Here is a 22,051-nt window from a genome sequence, read left to right as displayed (position 1 = left end):
AATTTTATTTATATTTATATAGTTCTTGACCCCCTCCCCCTTCCCATATGTATTGGGTTAATTCTGATTCAGCTTAAAGGAGATACACATACATCTTACAATTATCTTTATACCTATGATGGGCATTTGATCACTTATCTATGGTTCACAACAATAAGACAGAAACAAAACAACTCCACTAAATCAAATATGTAGAGGTCAACATGCAGTCTTGAAAAATAGACAGGTGTACCATACAAAAAATAAGTTTAAAAGAGACTTTAACGTATCCGGCATACTCAAATTATTTCCGTCATCGATTTTCTTTTTCACCTGACAATTTATAAATCATTATATCAAATTTCGTTTTGACCTTCAGATCAAGGTCAAGACCCTTGTTCAAATTTAAACACGAAAGACAGTAGAGTATTTCTCTGGAACAGCGGATACCCATCATCCTCTTTAACCGGATCTTCAACCTGCACATGCTCAGTTGAAGCTTCATGTGACTCTACTATAATGTTAACAGCAATAGACTTGCGATTAGGTACAAATACAACTTGTGACCAAGGTATAATTATAACAGATGGAAGTACAGTGATTTGGTTTGATTGTCGCGATAACAACGATTACTTACCTGAAACAATATATGTCAGTACCTCTCACTTCATACAGATTCAGATTGTGGATAACTTAGGATTTGCTGATGGATATTATTTCATCTTAATTGAAGGTAAACAAATAATTTCTGTTTAATTCTTTTGGTTATGAGAAGTTGAATTATAAAAGTAGAAATAAAATGAAGGCTGACTAAAAATGTAGGAAATAAAAAAACAAAATTCAATAATCATAATTTGAATAACAAGGATAATAAGAATAAATGCTACATAAAAATGGACTAACACTTAAAGAAAGTCAGGGGATGATCAATAGGCGACATGGAGGTAATCGGATATATATTCTCCAGCATATTTTGCCCGATTGATGCTATATATAAGTTTGACATACTAATTTAATAATGATAATAATAATTATGATTATAGTATTAATGTAAAAAAATCATCGTATTTTATTTTTCAGAATTGTGTAGCTCAATACTTAATATTCAGTTTGGTGTTTTTTCTCGTTTATTTTTATCTTTTCATTTTTACTTCTGGCCATGCAGTTAAATGTTCTTATTTCTTTACAATGAATAGTTTACCTGGTTTCCTTTAATTTATATGAAATAACAAGTTTTAAAATTAAACAACCTCGTTCAAGTTACTTACATTTGATAAGTTTTAACTCCATTATGTTACCACAGGAGTTTCAAATGGTGCAGAATTGACATTATCTTGTGGTAGAATTGCTCAAGTCACACCTTCTGTACCTTTCACTAGTTTACCAGTTTGTCCAAGTACCGATGTAGCATCAGATAGTACAATAATACCGCCTGTCACTATTACTGAGGTGTCCATTAGTTCAGATGTATCAATTTCAACTATCAAAAGTACCAACGATGAATCTATGACAAATTCTACTGCTGCTGATATGGACACTTCAACAACTGGCGTCAATACAGCTGCATCAAATACAGACGTGACGATATCAACAGACGTTTCTAATTCTCAGGCAACTGTTTCTAAACCAATGACAATGAATTCAACCAATCACGTACCTGTCTTCCCTTTTAGCTTGTCATCAACAGAAAAAGATATAATTGATAACGGAACCATTACAACGATATCCTCAGTCAGTGAGAGTTTTCAAAGGACGTCTTCTATTGTATCTGAGCAAACAGCACCGAGACATTTAACTTACGAAGAATCGTCGACAAGCAGGTGTAAGTGAAATGTTAAATGAACCAACTTAAAAAAACAAAACATATAAGACTAACAACAAAAGCTCATGACTTGGGACTGGCACACAAATGCGGGGGTTGGGGTACGGGTAGGGTGAATTATTAGATCTCAGTCCTCCTCCTAACCCTCTAGCCAATGTAGGATAACCATACACACAGTGTATCATTCAAATATCTAAAAGTGTTCCCAAAATTTTGTAATCATGCATCACCGGTCATGCAAATCCACATTAAGAGCCAATCCGCCAGAAAACCATGCAATATTCAGAAAATCGTCCAAATCGACAATCACAACTTGACAAATTTTTATACATCATCTTAATCCTTGACAAAAAATAAAAGAATTTGGCCACTTATTTTTTCCCAGAATCGTATCTATTTTTAGTAACAGCCTCATTTGCATAATTCTCTAAATTCAAAATGAAGCCAAGGAAATTTCCAACGTTTTTATGACTTTTAAGAATTACCCAGGAGCATATTAAATGGGGTAGTTGAGTTTTTAGAGTAATGTAAGCTGGAACCCATCCATTTTACTATGTTATGGTCAATACAAATGAAAATTTAAACAATTTGGCACATTGCCAGGAGCACGGACACAAAGGCGGGATTTTTCATACATTAATTTACATGGTTTTTATTTGCTTCTAACTTGCAAGATCCATTCCAGATATGTTTGCAACCTAAAACGGTTTTAATTTTAGGATATTTCTTATATTAAAACAAAATATTAAGCTTGGCAAATGACTATTACATGTTACTTCATGCCTTGGAAAAATGGTGATTTTAGTCCAGAATTGACACATTTTGATTTTGATTTTAATTAAATTCTAAACACAAGTAGTAATAAAATGGCTCATAAAATCATTTAAAAATGTAACATAAATTTGTATAAAAAATGAAATCAGACGTTTTTGTACTGCAAGAGCTACATCTTTTATTCTCTTCCATTAATTGACTTATCTCTCTTGGGCAACATGTCAGCTCCCAGTGATGGTTTGACAGACAAATGTTTGCAGTGAAGTTTGTGACTTGAATGATCTAGGAGGAGCATGTTGGCTATTCCATCATTATACAACTACATATAACAAAGTATTCAAGATATCTGAATGCACTAAAGACCAAATAGCATAACAACTGCCAAATGTTACCTTGTTAGCATACTAGGCTCAAAGGCTCATAAAAAAATTTCTATCTCTTAGTGTCTGTAGAAATCATCTCTATATTGTAACTGTTTACCATGGTTTAAAGTTTTCTCTTTTAAACCATTATTTTAATAACTTTAGAACAAGTGTCATACATATATATTATATATAAAATATCAACATGACAAGATCAAGTACCCAAATTTTTTTTTAATGATTAGACATAACATCTATGAGCTATTGTCCCTGAAATGTGTAAAGGAATAGGTCCAGTAAGACCCCTTTCTGGCCCCAAAATATAGCAGTTTTACAAAGTAAAATTTGAGTTATTTATTGGACAGTAGAATGCTTTTGCTACATAAATATGGGCTGTTTTTGACAATACAATACACATATATCGGGTACTAGCACCATTAAGTCATGCTAAATTACTGAAATCTTCACAATTCTAGCATTTTAGTTAAATTTTAGACGGTTTCCATGTAAAACGAAAGTGGCCGCATTCGTGTTCATCCTTAATATTGAAATGTAAGTTGTATTTGATGATAATACATAACATACATAGAAGTTGTGGATGAACACGGATGCAGCCACTTTCATTTTTGACAAAAAAACATCTGAAAAGTGACATTTTTCGGTATATTTGGTATATTTTTCATATTTGAGCTTAAATCGTATCGTTTTTAATGACTTAATCAGTTAAAATCTTTCACAGAAAGTAATTGATTCAAATGAAATAGACACTTAAGTGTTCAAAAAGTAGTCAAAATCTTTCGAAGGATGAACCTGAAATTTGAGGCCAAAATCGGTCCTTACCAGACCTACTCCTTTACAAATTTTCACATTTTTTTGCTATTACCCGACATCTACAATATATATATGATAAGAATAAATTGCAAAAATGGTCTGAAGAAATGTTAATTACAGTCTGAACTTTTTCTGAAGTGTTTAACTTCTTTTATTTTAATTTTTTGTTTTTTAAATATGTTTTTTTGTTTGTTGTTTTTAAGTGCACAATTTGTCAACATGGTCAATGCAAGCCATATCGGCTCCTTGGAGCCTATAGATTTATAATGAATAATTTGTATTTATGTATGATTATTTTCTTAATGTATTAAATGAAACATTAATTTTTTTTTTCATTTGTTGTTATACTTATTTGTAAGTCCAGATCCTATCATATGTCAGATGTTACAAATGAGACGGCAAAATTGACAAAATTTGAATATGCAGGCTACCCCATTTTGTTGTGGCATATACTAGACACCAACATTATTTGCTGAGCTCACTATTTTTTTTTGATAGGGTATATATGGTAATACTTTGCAAGTAGATATGCTATTTTACAATAATAATATGATCTTGGAGTATTTTGGCTCTGAAAGATGACCAAAATCAGCCATTTTGGACATGAGTCTAAATGAGACATATTTTAACGGGTAGATTATACATACACTTAATAGACAGCATTGTCATTTCTATGCATTCTTACACTTAATGTGATGTTTTTCTAGGAACAACTATCAAAAAATTATAAATGTTGCCATATTTTTTTATTTAAACCAGCGAAATATGTCAAAAAAAGGCTTATTTTTGTCGTTTTCGAGCAATTTCATCTGTTAAAAGATGGCGCCTAAAAAAAATACAGATCGGTTCAATATTTCCCCAAAAAATTTTGTGTGGTTATTCATATCAATAAGGTGCAACAATGTGCCAAATATGAACTCATTTGGCCAAAGTGGCATTCGGACGGTTTTGCATGGTTTACTGGCAGTTTGGCTCTTAAGTCAAATAAAAAGCATGGTACCTTTGATAACTAATTATTACGATAAATCCCCTCAGAAACACAAAGCACAATACTTAATATTCAGTATAATTTTGTTAAGAATTTGTGTTTTCAGTTGTTTGTATATTTCTATTTGTGTGCCTAATGCTGTACACATATAACTAAAGATAATTTGATCTGTTCACATAGTTCAATAGATTAATTTGAAAATAGTCTTCATGTTTACTATGCTTGACATTCCCATCGGCTTTTTCAAAAACTGCCTTATTTTTTTTATTATTTCGTCCCATTTTTCAATAAAACTTGAGCACATTTTATATGGTCAACTTGTTTATGAATACTATCAGATAACTATATTCTGTAAAACATATAAAACCAAATAATCATGTCTGAACAGCATATTGATATGTCACATATGCAAAAGCATTTTAACAAATCAATATTCTTTTATATGTTTTATTTAATTGTTTGGTTTTTTGGGGTAGAACATAAAAAAATATGAAGACGAGGGTACAGAAAAAAACATTTTGAAAATTGACGCTACTACACACTGATGTTAAAACTAGTAAATAGATTAAGAAATGATAAATCAAGCTATTAAACAAAGGCTAAGGAAATCTCAATAAGTAGTGAGACCCAGTGCCTCGACAAGTAAGCGTCTCCTACCACGAAAGCGGTAAAAGTACAGAGCAAGTCAAAAGGTCAAGGATCCTAAATACACGTAGCTAATGAGTTGAGACATGTACATCGTTTTGGATTATAGCTCTTCATCTTTTATATAAGCTTTGGATTTCAAATATTTTGGCCACGAGCATCACTGAAGAGACATGTATTGTCGAAATGCGCATCTGGTGCAAGAAAATTGGTTCCGTTAATTTTATTACTACCACTGGGTCGATGCTTCTGCTGGTTGACTATTAGTCCCCGAGGATATCACCTGCCCAGTAGCCAGTACTTCGGTACTGGCATGAAAATACGGATTTTTTGTTATTAAAATTTGCTGTTACAAAATGATAGAAATTATTATAAATGAAGGAATGTATCTCCCTCATGCAAAGCTCTGATTCCTTTCACGGATTTGGCTATAATTTTTGGACCTTTTGGATTATAGCTCTTCATCTTTTATATAAGCTTTGGATTTCAAATATTTTGGCCACGAGCATCACTGAAGAGACATGTATTGTCTAAATGCGCATCTGGTGCAAGAAAATTGGTACCGTTAATTTTATTTTTAGTACATCGTAAAGGTCAACCAATTTGTGAAGTACTAGTAAAACGTTTATGTAGTGTCATTTCAGTCGCTCTTTCTCATAACAAACGAGGAATATGTTTCGTGTATGGATGTAGAATGAAAGCAACGGTAGTATACCGCTGTTCAGTAGTAATTAATCGATTCAACTGAAAAAATAGGGTCACAAACCAAAACCCAAGGGAACTATAAGAGGAAAACACATAACGAAAGAAACACCGAACTGCTTCAAAGGCCAACATAAAAAAAAATTGATAAAAACTGCCATATTCAAGAGCGAGGCATGATCACAAAAATGGACGGACACGATATTACACAAAGCACAGCCTTCTCTTGAATGAATACACTCAAGAACTTTTATCAGTAAACTACTGTTATATTTATTTATACATAAATTGTAAAGTTATCAAATATAGACAAATAAAACTTATAAGACTACATATTGTATAACACTGCGCTGCCCAAAAAAAGGAAATGTTTTTTTTTTCGTTTTTCATATCTTTTCTTCTGGTTTCAGCTGTGACCATAGGAGCTTTCTTTGCAGCGCTTGTGACTCTTGTCATTTTTGTATTGTTGATACTCTACATATATAAAATAAAAGAAAGTTGTGGAAAAAAGGAGGTAGGTATTTACAACAATAAAGAAATAAAACACCATCAGAAACAGAAAACTGACAACGCCATGGCTGAAAAAGAAAAAGACAAACAGACAAATAATATACTAGTACATAAGTCACAACATAGGGAGCTTAAGACTAAGCAACACCAACCCCATCAAAAACTTAGGTGATATCAGTTACTCCGAAAGAGTAAGCATATCCTGTCCCATATGTGGTACCCGTCGTGTTGCTCTGTTAGTACAAATCTTGTAAACTGTCTAATTCGGTAAAATCATTAGTTACAATAATAAACAGAAAAAGTCAAAGTTCATATCAAATATTATGTACAATATCTGTGAAACACTATATTTAAAGATGACTATTTTTACAAATAGACCATTGATAAATCAGTCAAGTGTCGCGCTCATTCTTTAAAATATCTAAGTAGTGTTTAACGAACTTTATTGTTTTTTCGTTGTCTCTCCTTTTCACATGGTGTTATCAATCAGTTAAACCTGAACTTAACATTGTTGTATGTTCTCTAAGATAATTTACAATTTGAATAATTACTCTCCGATTTAGAACTTAAGGTGGTACCTAACACTACAGGGAGATAACTCTGTAAAATCAGCTAAACGTTTAATAACTGTGTAATGTTACAATATTTAGCTTCTCAATGATCAACATTAGTATTTGTGAAACTGCTATCTATCCAACCATTTTTTTCCCGAGAAAGTGATTGGTTCAAGATATCTGAATTTTTATATTTTTATCAAAGTGTCAAAGTTAATATTTTGTCAAAATTTTATGAAAATTAAATGAATCAAATTAATTTTAGTTAAGGTGTTGGGTACCACCTTAACAGAACATCATTAAAGTGATATAAATTGTTCAAAATCTGATGTATGAAAAATCCTTTTGATTATTTATTTTGTGCATCTTATGGAACCATAAACAGTTTTATGGAAGGACACTTTCTTGTTATCGAAGACCGTGAGTTGGCTCATTGTTTTTGGTTTCTACTATTTATACTGCATAGCATGTAAAAAAAATTAGTATGTGATACATCAATAATCTTTTGACTTATACTAGGTACTACCTATATTGTTATCGATATATAAATAATCTTTTGAATTATACTAGGTATTAAATACGGGTGCCACTTTTTTTTTTTGGTGGGGTTCGTGTTGTTTATTCTTTAATTTTCTATGTTGTGTTGTGTCTTGTGTACTATTGTTTGTCTGTTTGTCCTTTTCATTTTTAGCCATGGCGTTGTCAGTTTATTTTCGATTTATGAGTTTGACTGTCCCTCTGGTATCTTTAGTCCCTCTTAAATAATCTTCTGTATCTATCTTAATTGTCGTTTCTATCCATTTCTGTCTATTTTTTAATGACTGAACTAATCATTTGTTTCAGCTCAATAAATAGGACAAAGGGGATTTAGTAATCATTAAATGACCCATAAAGATGCATGAAAATAAAAGAGTCAGAGAGATTTAAATAATTTCCGAGCCATTAAACGAAGTTTGTGCTATTTGCATGTAAAATTTAACCTAACGATTTCCTTACCATAATGTCATCATCTTATTTATAAAGACTGTGATCAGACCAAGCCTTCGGTTTAAACATATTTTTTTTTGTAGACGTCTACAAGTAAAGACGTAGAAGACACTACATCATGCCATTCCATCTTTGACAATAATTTGAATTTCATAAACAGACCCCATGCTCGACAACTGCCAACTTTAAAGCACTGTCTTCATGAACCACCTAAACAACTAACGGAAGAAAATAAACCAATAGAAGAAATAATGAAAACGCAAAAGAGAAACCCTCGATTGGCAGACAAACATAAACAATCACATCGGGAGCAATACGAAGGAGCAGGAATAGTTAATGAAAACAATGTCAAACAACAGGAGCAATACGAAAGAGCAGGAATAGTTAATGAAAAAAATATCAAACAAAAGAAAAAGAGGAGGAAACATAAGAAATTCTATAATAAAATAAAGGACAGTAAACTTGTTGAGTATAAGCTAAAGCCAAGATCTTATTGAAAGAGTACATTTTCTCCTGACATCAAGAAATTTTTGGCGGATGTTTATTGTGAGTCAAAAATAAAGATATACATGAACATGCAACATAGGTATATATGATCCTCATTGTAACTATGAAAAAGCCGTAAGGATCAATATTGTAGATGATGGGACATCTGGTTATATCTTCAAACATCTGATGTGATGATTATTATGCAGTTCTAATTCACTCAATTTGTATTGATATAGATGTTTGATTAATGAATAATAAGCCCGAACGTTTTTCCCCTATCATTTTACACATTCATTATTTTGCTTGTATTTAATTGTTTCGAATTGTTTTAAGGATATTATATTTTTCTTTATATGCACATATGGGTTTAGACGCAGATGATACGAGTTATTTAATGTTTTCTCAGTGTTTACCTTCCGTTTAAATGTCGCAAAAATCATTGATTGAATAGCAAATATAAATGAATAACATTGGCGTTTTTAAAATTGTAAACGAGCACAGTTAAAAATTGGGATGTATTACCTGTTCGCTGCATTCCAAACAAAGAGTTTAAAGGTTGTACGTCCTTTACTATATACTATGCGATCTCCCATTGGAACTTCTTTTACGTCTTAAACTGTGCCACTTTTACTATCATGTGAAGTTTTGTGAAAAGTAACATCCTAGTAAAGATTGCCTTAGCCGTATTGCGCATACTTAATTCTAGAATTTTCGATTTTTAAAATCTCTACATCATTTAGAAACAACAAAAACTCATATAATGACTTATGAAAGAGGAAAAACATTTATGAGGAAACTCAAATACTTGTTCAGTTTGAAGCTCAATATAAGAATGTCGATTTACAATTGTCCAAAGTATGATTCATAAATCTGTTTCGGGTCCTTAATGCTCTCCAACTTTGTATTTGTTTGGCATTTTAACTGTATTGATCTGAGCGTCACTGATGAGTATTATGTAGACGAAACGCGCGTCTGGCGTATTAAATTATAATCCTGGTACCTTTGATAACTATTTACACCGCTAGGTCGATGCCACTGCTGGTGGACGTTTCGTCCCCAAGGGTATCACCAGCCCAGTAGTCAGCACTTCGGTGTTGACATGAATATCAATTATATGGTAATTTGTATAAATTTCCTGTTTACAAAACTTTGAATTTTTCGAAAAAACTAAGGATTGTCTAACTCCAGGAATAGATTACCTTAGCTGTATTTGGCATAACTTTTTGGAATTTTGGGTCCTCAATGCTCTTCAACTTTGTATTTGTTTGGCTTTTTAACTGTTTTGATCTGAGCGTCACTGATGAGTCTTATGTAGACGAAACGCGTATTAAATTATAATCCTGGTACCTTTGGTAACTATTTGTAATTATATCAATTTTCGGGGATTGAAAAATAAATGGATTTTGTAGATACATTATCCTGGTATCTATGTTGAGTTTTATCTATGTTGAGTTTATTTATATACAAACAGTGAGGATCAAGTGAGAAACTCAAAATTAATCAAATGGCGTATTGTTGAATCTTTGAAATTTCTTTTTTTAGAAAACGACCGAAATAAGAGCAGGTGAAAGAAATCACAATTTTCTCAAATCTACTGTGTAGGAGAATTAACAACTTTGTCTAATGAAATCACGCTACGATTAATTGGAAATTATGTTCTCGACTTAAAACCACAGCAATTCAAATATTCGTTTGTGTCGAACTTTTGAAATCTTGAAATATTTTTATATAGTTTCACTGACTTCGAGATAACGAGAATCGATGTATTTGATATCGTTGATTTGGTGAAGTATATATACATGTATATGGAAAATGTATATTTCATGGAACATTTAAATTCGTTGTTGGCCCCTACCATCAAAATCAACGAAAAACTGGAATGGTAACAAAGACAATATTATCTAATGACGTCATTGATAACAAGGACTCATATGAAAAGCAGTAAATTATAGAGAACCACTTTGATTATTATGCTTATTATTTTAAATTCGTTATACAAATATATCCAGCATCTAACGATTTTATAAAAGTTCTTGTTGAAGGTATTTAATGTGAAACAGAGGTTATTTCTATAAATAATGTCTTAACCAACAAAAAAGACTAAACTTTTCATTTGACTCAACAATAGAAAAATACAAACTTAATACCAATGATTTTATGTTTATGTTAATGTGGTCTTTATAGCAAATGTACCTAAGTTTTGTTTCAAAAATAGTTTTGTGTCATATTAACTATAACAAAATACATGACAACCTTTATTCATTGATGCATGTAAATGTGATTGTACATTAAAAAGAGTAATGATATACTATATATATTGTTTTTTCCAAATGCCATTTTGAGTAAAAGGATAGTGTGTCATAAGTATAAAAAAAATTAAAACAACGCATTTAATGATATTTGCGTCCGGAGCGCTTTTTGTCGAGCCTTCGACTTTAGTCGAAAAAGCGAGACTAAGCGATCCTACATTCCGTCGTCGTCGGCGTCGTCGTCGGCGTCGTCGTCGGCGGCGTCCACAAATATTCACTCTGTGGTTAAAGTTTTTGAAATTTTAATAACTTTCTTAAACTAAACTGGATTTCTACCAAACTTGGACAGAAGCTTGTTTATGATCATAAGATAGTATCCAGAAGTAAATTTTGTAAAAATAAAATTCCACTTTTTCCATATTTTACTTGTAAATGGACTTAGATTTTCTGCGGGGAAACATTACATTCACTCTGTGGTTAAAGTTTTTAAAATTTTAATAACTTTCTTAAACTATCCTGGGTTTGTACCAAAATTGGACAGAAGCTTATTTATGATCATAAGATAGTATCCAGAAGTAAATTTTGTAAAAAAATAAATCCATTTATCCCATATTTTACTTTTAAATGGACTTAGTTTTTCTGCGGGGAAACATTACATTCACTCTGTGGTTAAAGTTTTTAAAATTTTAATAACTTTCTTAAACTATCCTGGGTTTGTACCAAAATTGGACAGAAGCTTATTTATGATCATAAGATAGTATCCAGAAGTAAATTTTGTAAAAAAAAATCCACTTTCTCGGTATTTTACGCTTAAATGGACTTAGATTTTCTTCCAGTTAACATTACATACCTGTAAAGTCTGCAGTTAAAGTTTATAAAGCATTTATTAGAATAATAAACTATGCTGGATTTTACCAAAATTGGACAGAAGCTTCTTACAATCAAAAGATTGTATCAAAAGGAATATTTTTATTGATTTTTTTCCTCATTTTTGTTGAGCCTGCAATTTACAGCAAAAGTAGGCGAGACACTGGGTTCCGCGGAACCCTTACAAATTTTTTGGATTAATATTCATCAGGAACGCTCAAAGCCAAATATTTGAAATCCGAAGATGAATAAGTACCGAAAATAGTTGAAGAGCTATATGTCAAAAATACCTAAAATATTAGTCAAATTCATTTAAAGCCAACTTTGCCTGAGTAAGGGAGTTAAAACCTTAGTTTCATAATAATTTCAAAATCAATAAACGGACAATTTTAGTAAAGTTTGTTAAATCATGTCAGTACCGAAGCACTGACTACTGAGCTGATGGTACCCTCGGGAACTGATAGTCCACCAGCAGAGGTATCGACTAATTTCTTGCGTCCGAAGCACTTTTCTGGATTTACTTCATCATGAACGCTCAAAGCCAAATAATTCCGAAGATGAATAAATACCAAAAATCGTTGAGGAGCTATATGTCAAAAATACCTAAATAAATAGCCAAATTCATAGCCAAATTCATCTAAAGCCAACTTTGCCAAATTATGTTCAATTTTTACTTAAGGAGAAGTGTTAGCTATCTTCATCACTGCATCCGTTGTCTGTCAGCTTCAGCACATGCGAACTATTATATTCGTTTCTTGAATTAAATTAATATTACTGTTCATGATGCATCGAATATTGCCACTCTCGGTAGGTAATTAACCTCAATATTGTTTTTCACTTGTATGTTATTCAAGAGTAAGCTTTATTCATCACTGTGACCGTCAGTTTCAAATTGTGCAGAATTTGTCTATTCGTTATTTGGTTATCAATATTCTGTTTCCAATTTTGTTTTTAACATAGCCACGGTTATAATCTTAGATGTGCTTAACATAGGAAACTAATACTTTATTGGTCTCCTTAAAATGTAAAACAATGATTGATGACTCAAAGATTACTGTCAAAATAAAAAGAGACTCATTTTCCTTCTCAAAACAATGTCAATAAAAAACTATAACATTTTGTAACTGACAGTGACTACCAAAATTCTGATGCATATTGCATTTTTACCACCCAGACGTTTAAAACATTTCTAAAGACTAAAACTGACACAAAAAATACCAACAACTAATTAAAAATAGAAGATGAGATATTGTTATTGTTGTTTGAATATTGTCTGGTTTAGTAGCATTTTTTGTAAACATAATCTGTTACATACATTAAACTTATATATGTTAAAGTAAGAAGACATGATATGATTGCCAATGAAAAAAACTCGCAATTAGAGACCTAATGACATAGAAGTCGATAGCTATAGGTCACCGTTTAGTTATAATTATTCCATAATTTATTTCGTTAAAAATATTTTATTGAGTTAACATAATTACAACAAATATAACATGCAGAGAGAAACACAAATCAAAAGAATAGCTTTCGACATTCAGTTTTCATATGGTTAAGTAATGATAAGGCAGTCATATTTCTGGAAAATGGGTTTATTCGGAATAAGTATTGATATTTACCGGGTTTGTAATAACCGGAGCAACAAGACGAGTGTCACATATGGAACACGATCTGCTCACCCTTCTTGAGCACCTGGGATCACCCCCAGTTTTTGGTAGGGTTCATGCTGCTAAATCTTTAGTTTTCTATGTTCTGTCTTGTGTACTATTGTTTGTCGAATTCACTGCCAAAAAGAATGAGGTAGTTTACATCGACAGGATAAACATGTCCTGCTATGGATGCATTACCCCCCCTTTTGGCAGTTAGGATAATATTTTCTGGTCAGATAAATATTATTCTATAAAATAATTGAATATTGAGAAGTCATCACTTCAATGGTTTATTCACTTAATGTTAAAGGTTAAAAAATGTCCCAGCTGTGTTGTAACATTATTCAAATAGGTGTTTAAATTTCAATTGTATATTTTAAAAGGCAAACATCAGTTAAGCAATCAGTTGTTTTATGAGACAATTGGATGATATGATAAAATTTAAAACTTCAACCTAAGTTAGCTGTAACCGTTCATTCTTTGCTCGTTTAACGAATACCTTTGAAACGTTTTTTCAACCCTGTTTTTTTTGTGCATTTAAAAAATGCAAAATCATGTCTTTTTTTATTTATGTTTGTATACAGTTAAACTGTTGACAGAAATGGCTAAACCAAGCGTGGTAGTTCGTGGATGTTTTTTGCTTTTATTTCAAGGTATGTAAGAAAACAATTACAAACAATTCAATTATTTAAAGCAAAAAGATATTTACCATAATATTTTATTTCGTTGCTTAACGTAATTATGAATGCATATTTAAAAGTCCTAGTTAAATACATCAAAAATTGTTGTCAAAATAAATAATGAAAATGATTTGAAATATTTCAATCCTTTTAGAATTGAAAGATAGTTAACATAGTTTTAAAAACCCCGAAAGTAATCGTTTAAAGAAGTTTAATACATGTGTACATAATTATATTAACATGTATAAAGCAAAGTGAATAGTTACTTCTATGTAGGAAGATAGGCGTTGCCATCTGGGAAAATATTTCGAAGAGTGTCGTATCTGAGACATGGTAAACACACATGGTTTGGTAATTTTATTATATACTGAGGTCAATATTAGGAAAGTTGAAATAATAAAACATTAACAGATACATGGATATACTTTAAACATCTGTTCAAAATATCCGTCAAATTGTGTCTGAGACTTTCCCGGAAATATCTATTTGTTGACCAATTATTTTAGATTCGTGTATTTTTGTATTGGTATTTTATTAGCAACAAACAAAAAAACGAAAAGTAAAAAAGGAACACCTACCAATATACACAGAAAAATAAGAATAAAAACAACAAATCACACCAAAAAAACATACAGTGAACACATGTGCGTTCGAAGGATATGGATTTACTTTGTCAAGCAGTATTACTTACCGTGTTACTCATTGCGTGTGAAAATGATTTAATAATTGGTATGAAATTCTGTGATATACAATGTCAACTATTATTAATTAGACCCAGTACATGTATTGGTTAAAATTTTTCAAAAATAATGAAAGTAAACATAACGTGATATACCTTCAACAATCATTCGAATTATCCGTCAAATCTTTTAAGATGGGATTTCATACACAATGTATACATAATCTCCCAAAGGATTGCAAATGTAATTTCTTGTGCACGATGAAGACAATGTACAGCATCTTTATAATTCATAGATTGAATTTATATCTTTAAAGACATTATGATGGTCTCGTCTACACTAAGGAACAAAATTAAAAGGACACTAGCTGTGAAAATTATTTTTCTCCGATTTGACTCAAATTCTCACATTTAATTTTTAGCATACTTAAACATATATCGTGTTCATCTTAGTTTGGACGCCATCTTATTATCTTTAAACAAGTACATAATTCATTATCGATGTTTCTTTGGCTAAATTGAACCATACTGGCTGCTAAAAAGGAATTATTATTTCACAATTTCGATTTCAATGATGATTGAACAAAAAAAATAATATCATATTTTGATTTTTTGTATATATCTCGTTCCTAGTGCCCCTTTGAGTGTACTCATTACATTGATAAAGCAGTGGGGGAGTGAATTGATAGAATTTTAACTATCATTTTTTATTATTCCAATCATAACATGCATTTCTGTCAGTTTTTATGGACTTTGTGAATTTACTTAATTTTGTTATTTTTGTTATTTGTTAGTATGTTTTCATGCATGCAGATCATAGTTCCCGAATTCAGTCTTTTGTTTTCTTAACGTTAATTTTGCAACATGTGGATTATAGTTTTAGTGTATATTTAAATCTCTTTAACCGAATAACTGCAAACTAGTTCAAACTCCATACAAATACGAACAGTTTCAACAAGTTAAAAAAAAATAGTTTGAAATAGTCAAAGTTACTATTGAATTTTTATCATATGGGTTAAGTCATGAGTTATGCTTAAATTGGATATTGAATTGTTCTCTCTGCCAAAATAAAAAATATTTAAAAAAAAGGTGAGAGAATGACTTTTAAATGAATTTCAAATAAACATACACGAGTCTTGTTTTCATAAAAATAGTTTATATTTAGGTATTTTGACAATACAACTCAGATATTATACTGAATGTTATGGGAACACTGGGCTGCAAAATCTTCAACCTTCTTGTGCGATTAGAGAGAAAATAGCAGTCGTTGGTGTGTATGCCTTTGCGAAAAAATTGAGTACATCATGTCCAACAGAGGTCACCATATTAAATGCTGCAGGAACACCAGATTCCTGCTGTCAGTACGATTCAGACGATTGTTATATATTTTATGTTGGATCGACGTACAGAAGTTACTACCAGCTATGTAACGGAAACGCTTACTGTGACATACAAGTAGCGGCAGTTACTACAACATGTAATCAGTTTGTGTATTTAGCCAGCACTAATTATATGAGCATATATTACTACTGTATTTCTGGTGAGTAAAACCATGTAGAATATAAATTTCTTCAATAGATTTAGGTAGTTATACTTATTCAATTCCTAATATTGGTTAAGAAATCAATGTTAAGTGTCCTAACACATTGTTTCCTTGAATTTGTCAATGCAGAAGATAATCGTTACTACTCTTCCATTCTCGCTAGAAATGTAGCCGTTGTGAGAATAGCCGAGTGATAGTGCGGTCAAAAGTACTTGATTTGTATTTTTAACTGATAAATGTCAATTATTGGTTTCGGGAAAATTAGCAATCAAATTGAATATTGCTTGGTCACAGTTGACATTTTCATACCCTTTTTTCGATATCATATAATAAAATAAATGTACATGATTGTCATGGGTTCAAAGAGAATCCTATATCGTTGTTTTATCTTTTCGATATCAAATATTTTGAGGAGCTGATTAAATAAGTAAACACATATCTGACAAACAATTAAGCTTAATTTGTCAGCAGACAATTAAAAACCATTGATGTTTTCGATCTGACTTTATAATCCTTCTCCTCATTTCATTATTGGAATTATGGTTATTTTGCTGTTTGTTTTTCAGATCAAGGTTTAGATCCTTGCACGAATTTAAATACAAAAGACAGCGTAGTTTTCCTATGGAACTCTGCATACCCATTGCCTTTATCAGGTACTTCAACCTGCACATGCTCTGTTGAAGCATCATGTGCCTCTAGAATAAGATTAAAAGCTATAGATCTTAGACTTGGTACCACCACGAGTTGTGACCAAAGCATTACAATAACAGATGGAAGCACAGTAATGGTATTTGATTGTAGTGATAACAATGATTACCTACCTACCACATTGTATACCAGTACCTCTCATTTCATACAGATACAGGTTGTTGATAACTTATGGTGGTCGATTGATGGGTATTATTTTATCTTACTTGAAGGTAAATTGCTTATTAACTATCAATCATATGTTTTCACGATACGTTATTCATTTAAGTAGAATAATAAGGCTGACAGAATATTGGAGATGTAAGCAGTTGAAAAACATCATTAGTCATACGCGAGAAAACAACACTATGACTAAAGAAGATGGAAGAGAAATACACCAACAAGAAACCGAACGAAATCACTGTTACTTTCCTTTTATTTATTTTTTCTTGATTAAACGGTTATGTCGCCTTCTTCGATTTGTAACAAGATAATATTTGAATACTAGAAAATTGATAAGAAATGTAAGATGAAAACTAACTTAATTGAGGGGCGTCAGCTACGCATGCATGGCTAAGTTGGTTAGATAGTTTATGCTTGAAATATCAGTGCAGGTACAATTAAATTTAGCCATGCGCGTATGATTAGACCTATTTAGTTGGGTAAGTTTTGGATATTCATTTCTATTCAATTTTTTCCTAATTCGACATTATTCCCGATTCAAGCTATTCCTTGCTTTATGATATTTCTTAACTTTCGTTCTTGTTAATTTGTGTTTATGTGGTTTTGTATCATAAAAAGGAAGCTCTTTTGAAGTAATTTCAATGCGATATAAGTTTAAATCATTCTTCTTTTCAACACAGGAATTTCATCCGGCGCAGAACTAACATTATCTTGTGGAAGTACAGCCAGAAATACACCTACAGTACCTTTTACTAGTTTACCTGACTGTCATAGTACTGATGCCACAACAGTTAGCACAACGACGCCAATCGTCACAACAGTTAGTACAACGACATCAATCGTCACAACAGACAGTAAAACGACGATTATTGTCACAACAGACAGTACAACGACGCCAATCGTCACAAGAGTTAGTACAACGACGCCAATCGTCACAACAGACAGTCAAACGACGCCAATCGTCACCTCAGACAGTACAACGATGTCAATCGTCACAACAGACATCCAAACGAAGCCAATCGTCACAACAGACAGCACAACGACGTCAATCGTCACAACGGACAGTACAACTACGCCAATCGTCACTACTACCAAGCAAAACTTAGCCTCATCTGGATTTACCTCTGCAGAAAAAGACACGATTGTTAACGGAACTGTAACAACAATATCTTCAGTCAGTGAAAGTCTTATGGAGACTTCTTCTATTGTTTCTAGGCAAACGACAGAAACAAATATGAGAGTCAATGAAGAACAACCATTCTTATCCAGTAGCGTGTGTAAGTAATAGTAGGTAGCTGCAAAAGGAGTTTATATCTGGGGGATCAGAAGCGACATAGGTCATGCAAATATAAATACAAGTATTAACAGATTATTAGACATTTTTATATATTAGAACACAAATAAACAAAAATCAGGTATTTGGAGAATTTGTTTCTTTTTCAAGATTTAACGGTTTGCAATATATCTGTCGTTGAAATGGATTCAAATTATTATTTTATTGAGTTAACCTTTGTTTGCTTATTTTCTTAGTTTGAGTTGGATAATTTTATGATTTCTTAACAAACAGAATCAATTTATAAAACTATCTTTTAATTTTGATTAATTGATTACGCCTGTAACTATATAAAAAAACTACTTTCGTGTAGTGTGAATTGGTTCTTTTCCCTGATATTCAGTTTCTTTCATTATTTCGTTGAGTTTTATTTGCATTTTTTTAAATTTAATTCTTTGTGTTGTTGATGATATTTTTCATTGGTACCTCATGTTTCTCCATTTTCTATTTATCCTGGCCATTTTATGCATGACAAGGAAACTGTTAACGTCTTTATGATTATTTAGGATTATTTCATAAATGATATTTATAAACAAAAAATGTGTTCGAAGAAGCATTATTATATGAATTTTATATATTTTCAGATTGATATTCGTTCAATGAAAGTTTCATTATAGTTTACTGAAAAAGCGTGAGATTTTGTTTAAATATTTGTTTAAATCAACAATCTGTATTCTTCTTGTTGCTGGTTGATTCTTGTGCATCATCCAGGATAATAAAGTGATTATTTGAAATCACTGATAAAATACAATCATTGAAAAAAAATATTCCTTCAAATACAATTCAACAATAGTTTTGATTAAAAACATAAAATGGGTTCGAGAAATTGTATTTGATGTTGTTTTTTGTTTAAAACTATTTGTGAATTGTGTTGACAATCATCGATTTATTGAATAGCATTATTAACTTGATTCTTCATATCTTCTTTGTTTCCCGGCGCCGCTTTATTTTAATTCAGTTAATAGCAGTTAATTTCACGAGTCAAAATATCCATATGCTTTCTTCAACCCAATGTCTAATTGCATAACAATAATTAATTTAATTGTTTTGAGTATAATAAAAAAACATGAATATATTCATCATTAATGCTTAATATTTTTCACGCTAGACGCCCGTTTCGTCTAAGGAGTGACGCTTGAATAAGAATGTAAAAAGGGAAAATAAAAAAAGAAGCATATAAAAAGGTAGAAAAATCATATCGAATTTAACTTGTCAATCTATCACAAACTTTGCACCAAAATTATTCTGTGTGACCTTTTCTATTAATCAGCTACACAACGATTGAGTTGCTGGGTACTGATGATATATTAAAATAACGACGATTACAGTATTTGAAATTTATCTTTTATTTGTTTTGGTTTCAGTTTTGATCATTGGAGTTACCACTGCAACTATTTTAACGTGTGGATTGGTTATATCGCTAATGTTCTTCAGATATAAGACAAAAGGAAATTGTGGGAAAAAGAAGGTCAGTATAAAAAATATCGGAGGAAAATAAAAAAAACCCGTCATTTCAACAGGCAGTGGCAAGAACATCACTGTTATATTAGGTGGATTAAAAAAAAGGGAATTATTAAAAACATTTTTCTTGCTTTGGTAGTTGAAAAATTTAATCTTAGTTAAATGACGTATAGTCCAATATGTTAACATTAGTTAAAGAGAAATTATGCCATCGAATGAAATACATCTATTTGGAAGTCTGCATCGGTGGACATGAATTTGACAGCTGAAAATTTTTTAAATAGTTAAGCTGTCCATTTAATTTTCACTATAATATCAATGAACTTTGAATGCAGTCTAAAAAAATCCACAAAGAAAGTTAGAATATACTGTAAGTAAATTCATGGGTTATTTAAGGTTTCTGTACCCTTCTGTAGCCATTTTTGTACGAATTTTTCAAACCTCAATTGTATCTAAACTACAGATATATTGAATATTGATATATTAAATGCTGTGGATTTTCTATAAAAATCTTGATTTATTTCCCACAAAGTCCTCTTTTTCTATTAAATACAATGAAACAGTAAAAAAATAATGCTTTGCATCAGATTTCCCCTTCGAATATGTACAAAATTGCATATCTCTATTATTCATTATATCTGTAGTTTTGATAAAATTGAAGTTTGAAAAAATTCGTACAAAAATGACTACAGAAGGGTACATAAACCTTAAAAGAACTCAATATTAAAATTCCATATTTTTTCTGTATTTGAAAAGCAACTCTGAATCCATTCCGTGTTTCTAAACGTAGTTATCATCGACACCAACTAGCCGATGTTTGTAAAGTTTCATCACTTATATACATTTCTTTTTAGGTTTCTTCAATAATTGACGAGGGAGATATTGCAAACATACCTGATCAAATTCCGCCTATAAATCACTGTTTTACGGAAAGACACCAAAGAACTCTTGATAGAAATGATCATCAGCAAATATAACTTACAGAAAAAAGATTTAAAATTATAGTTAATAAACAAATTCAAAAAGAGCAGCATGAAATATCATGAGTTGTTGTTGAAAGAAAACATATCAATAAATATAAGAAGATGTGGTATGAGTGCAAATGAAACAACTCTCCATCCAAATCACAATTTCTAAAAGTTAACCATTATAGTTCAAAGAATGGTCTTCAACACAGAGCCTTGGATCACACCGAATTGCAAGCTTTAAAAGGTCCAACAAAATACTAGTGTAAAACCATTCATACGGGAAAACCAACGGTCTTATCTTTATAAAAAACGTAAAACCATAAATACTTATGAACTACATCAACATATGACAACTTTTGAACATAAGATTCATGACTTAGGACAGGTGCAAACAATTGCAGCAGGTTTAAACGTTTCAATTGTACAACACCTTCATCCTTATCTGAAACAATAGTGTAACAAAGATGAAAAACATCTGCATATTTTAATTACGTTCATTGTAAAAGAAAGATTAAACTACTCAATGATCAAAATTATTTGACAAACTGCTATGTTTTTTATGACATTTTATCAATAACGTGTGTGTGGTTCAAGTTTTTTTTTAAATTCTTATATTTTCATCAAAATGGTAAATATTTTGTAAAAATTTTATAAAAATTAAACGAGCATAATAAATTTCAGTCGAGGTGTTTGGTACCACCTTAACATGTGACAGTTATGAAACAGCATAATATAAGAATATATTGTTAAAACCAGGGTGCAATGGCCTACCTGTGCAGTTTGGCACAAAACCTTACTTACTGTTTTTGAATTTTCAGTTCTGAATTCTATGTAATTTTGCGATCATGCAAAGTTTACCACTGCAGATATAGATATTACATTTGTTCTTTCGACTTCGGTACTCTCTAAAAAGTTTCAGGAAACGTATTCCAGTAACATTTGCAGTGCGCCTGGTAACATATTATTAGTTCTAAGTATGGTCTTTTGTTTCGATGTTTAATAATGATGATAAGTTGACCTTTGACGAATTTAGATATTTCATTTGTTCTTTTGGTTCCAATACTGTCTAATGTGTTTTAGGAAACGTATTCTAGTAACATTTACAGTGG

The 22,051-nt window shown here is 31.3% G+C and overlaps 1 protein-coding gene across 1 annotated transcript; it reads left to right on the top strand.

Annotated features, from left to right (window-relative positions):
- The first annotated feature begins 498 nt into the window (after window positions 1–498).
- LOC134687873 (uncharacterized) lies at window positions 499–20,951 on the top strand. The gene is made up of 9 exons (XM_063548331.1): window positions 499–712; window positions 1,283–1,801; window positions 6,514–6,617; window positions 8,238–8,623; window positions 16,018–16,307; window positions 16,877–17,230; window positions 17,861–18,457; window positions 19,878–19,981; window positions 20,829–20,951. Exons 1-9 carry the CDS (start codon window positions 499–501, stop codon window positions 20,949–20,951), a joined length of 2,691 nt encoding a protein of 896 aa, XP_063404401.1.
- Window positions 20,952–22,051: the final 1,100 nt, after the last annotated feature.

This window comes from Mytilus trossulus, chromosome 10, assembly GCF_036588685.1.
Source record: "Mytilus trossulus isolate FHL-02 chromosome 10, PNRI_Mtr1.1.1.hap1, whole genome shotgun sequence".
Lineage (NCBI taxonomy): Eukaryota > Metazoa > Mollusca > Bivalvia > Mytilida > Mytilidae > Mytilus > Mytilus trossulus.
This window is presented reverse-complemented; position numbering and strand designations above follow the sequence as displayed.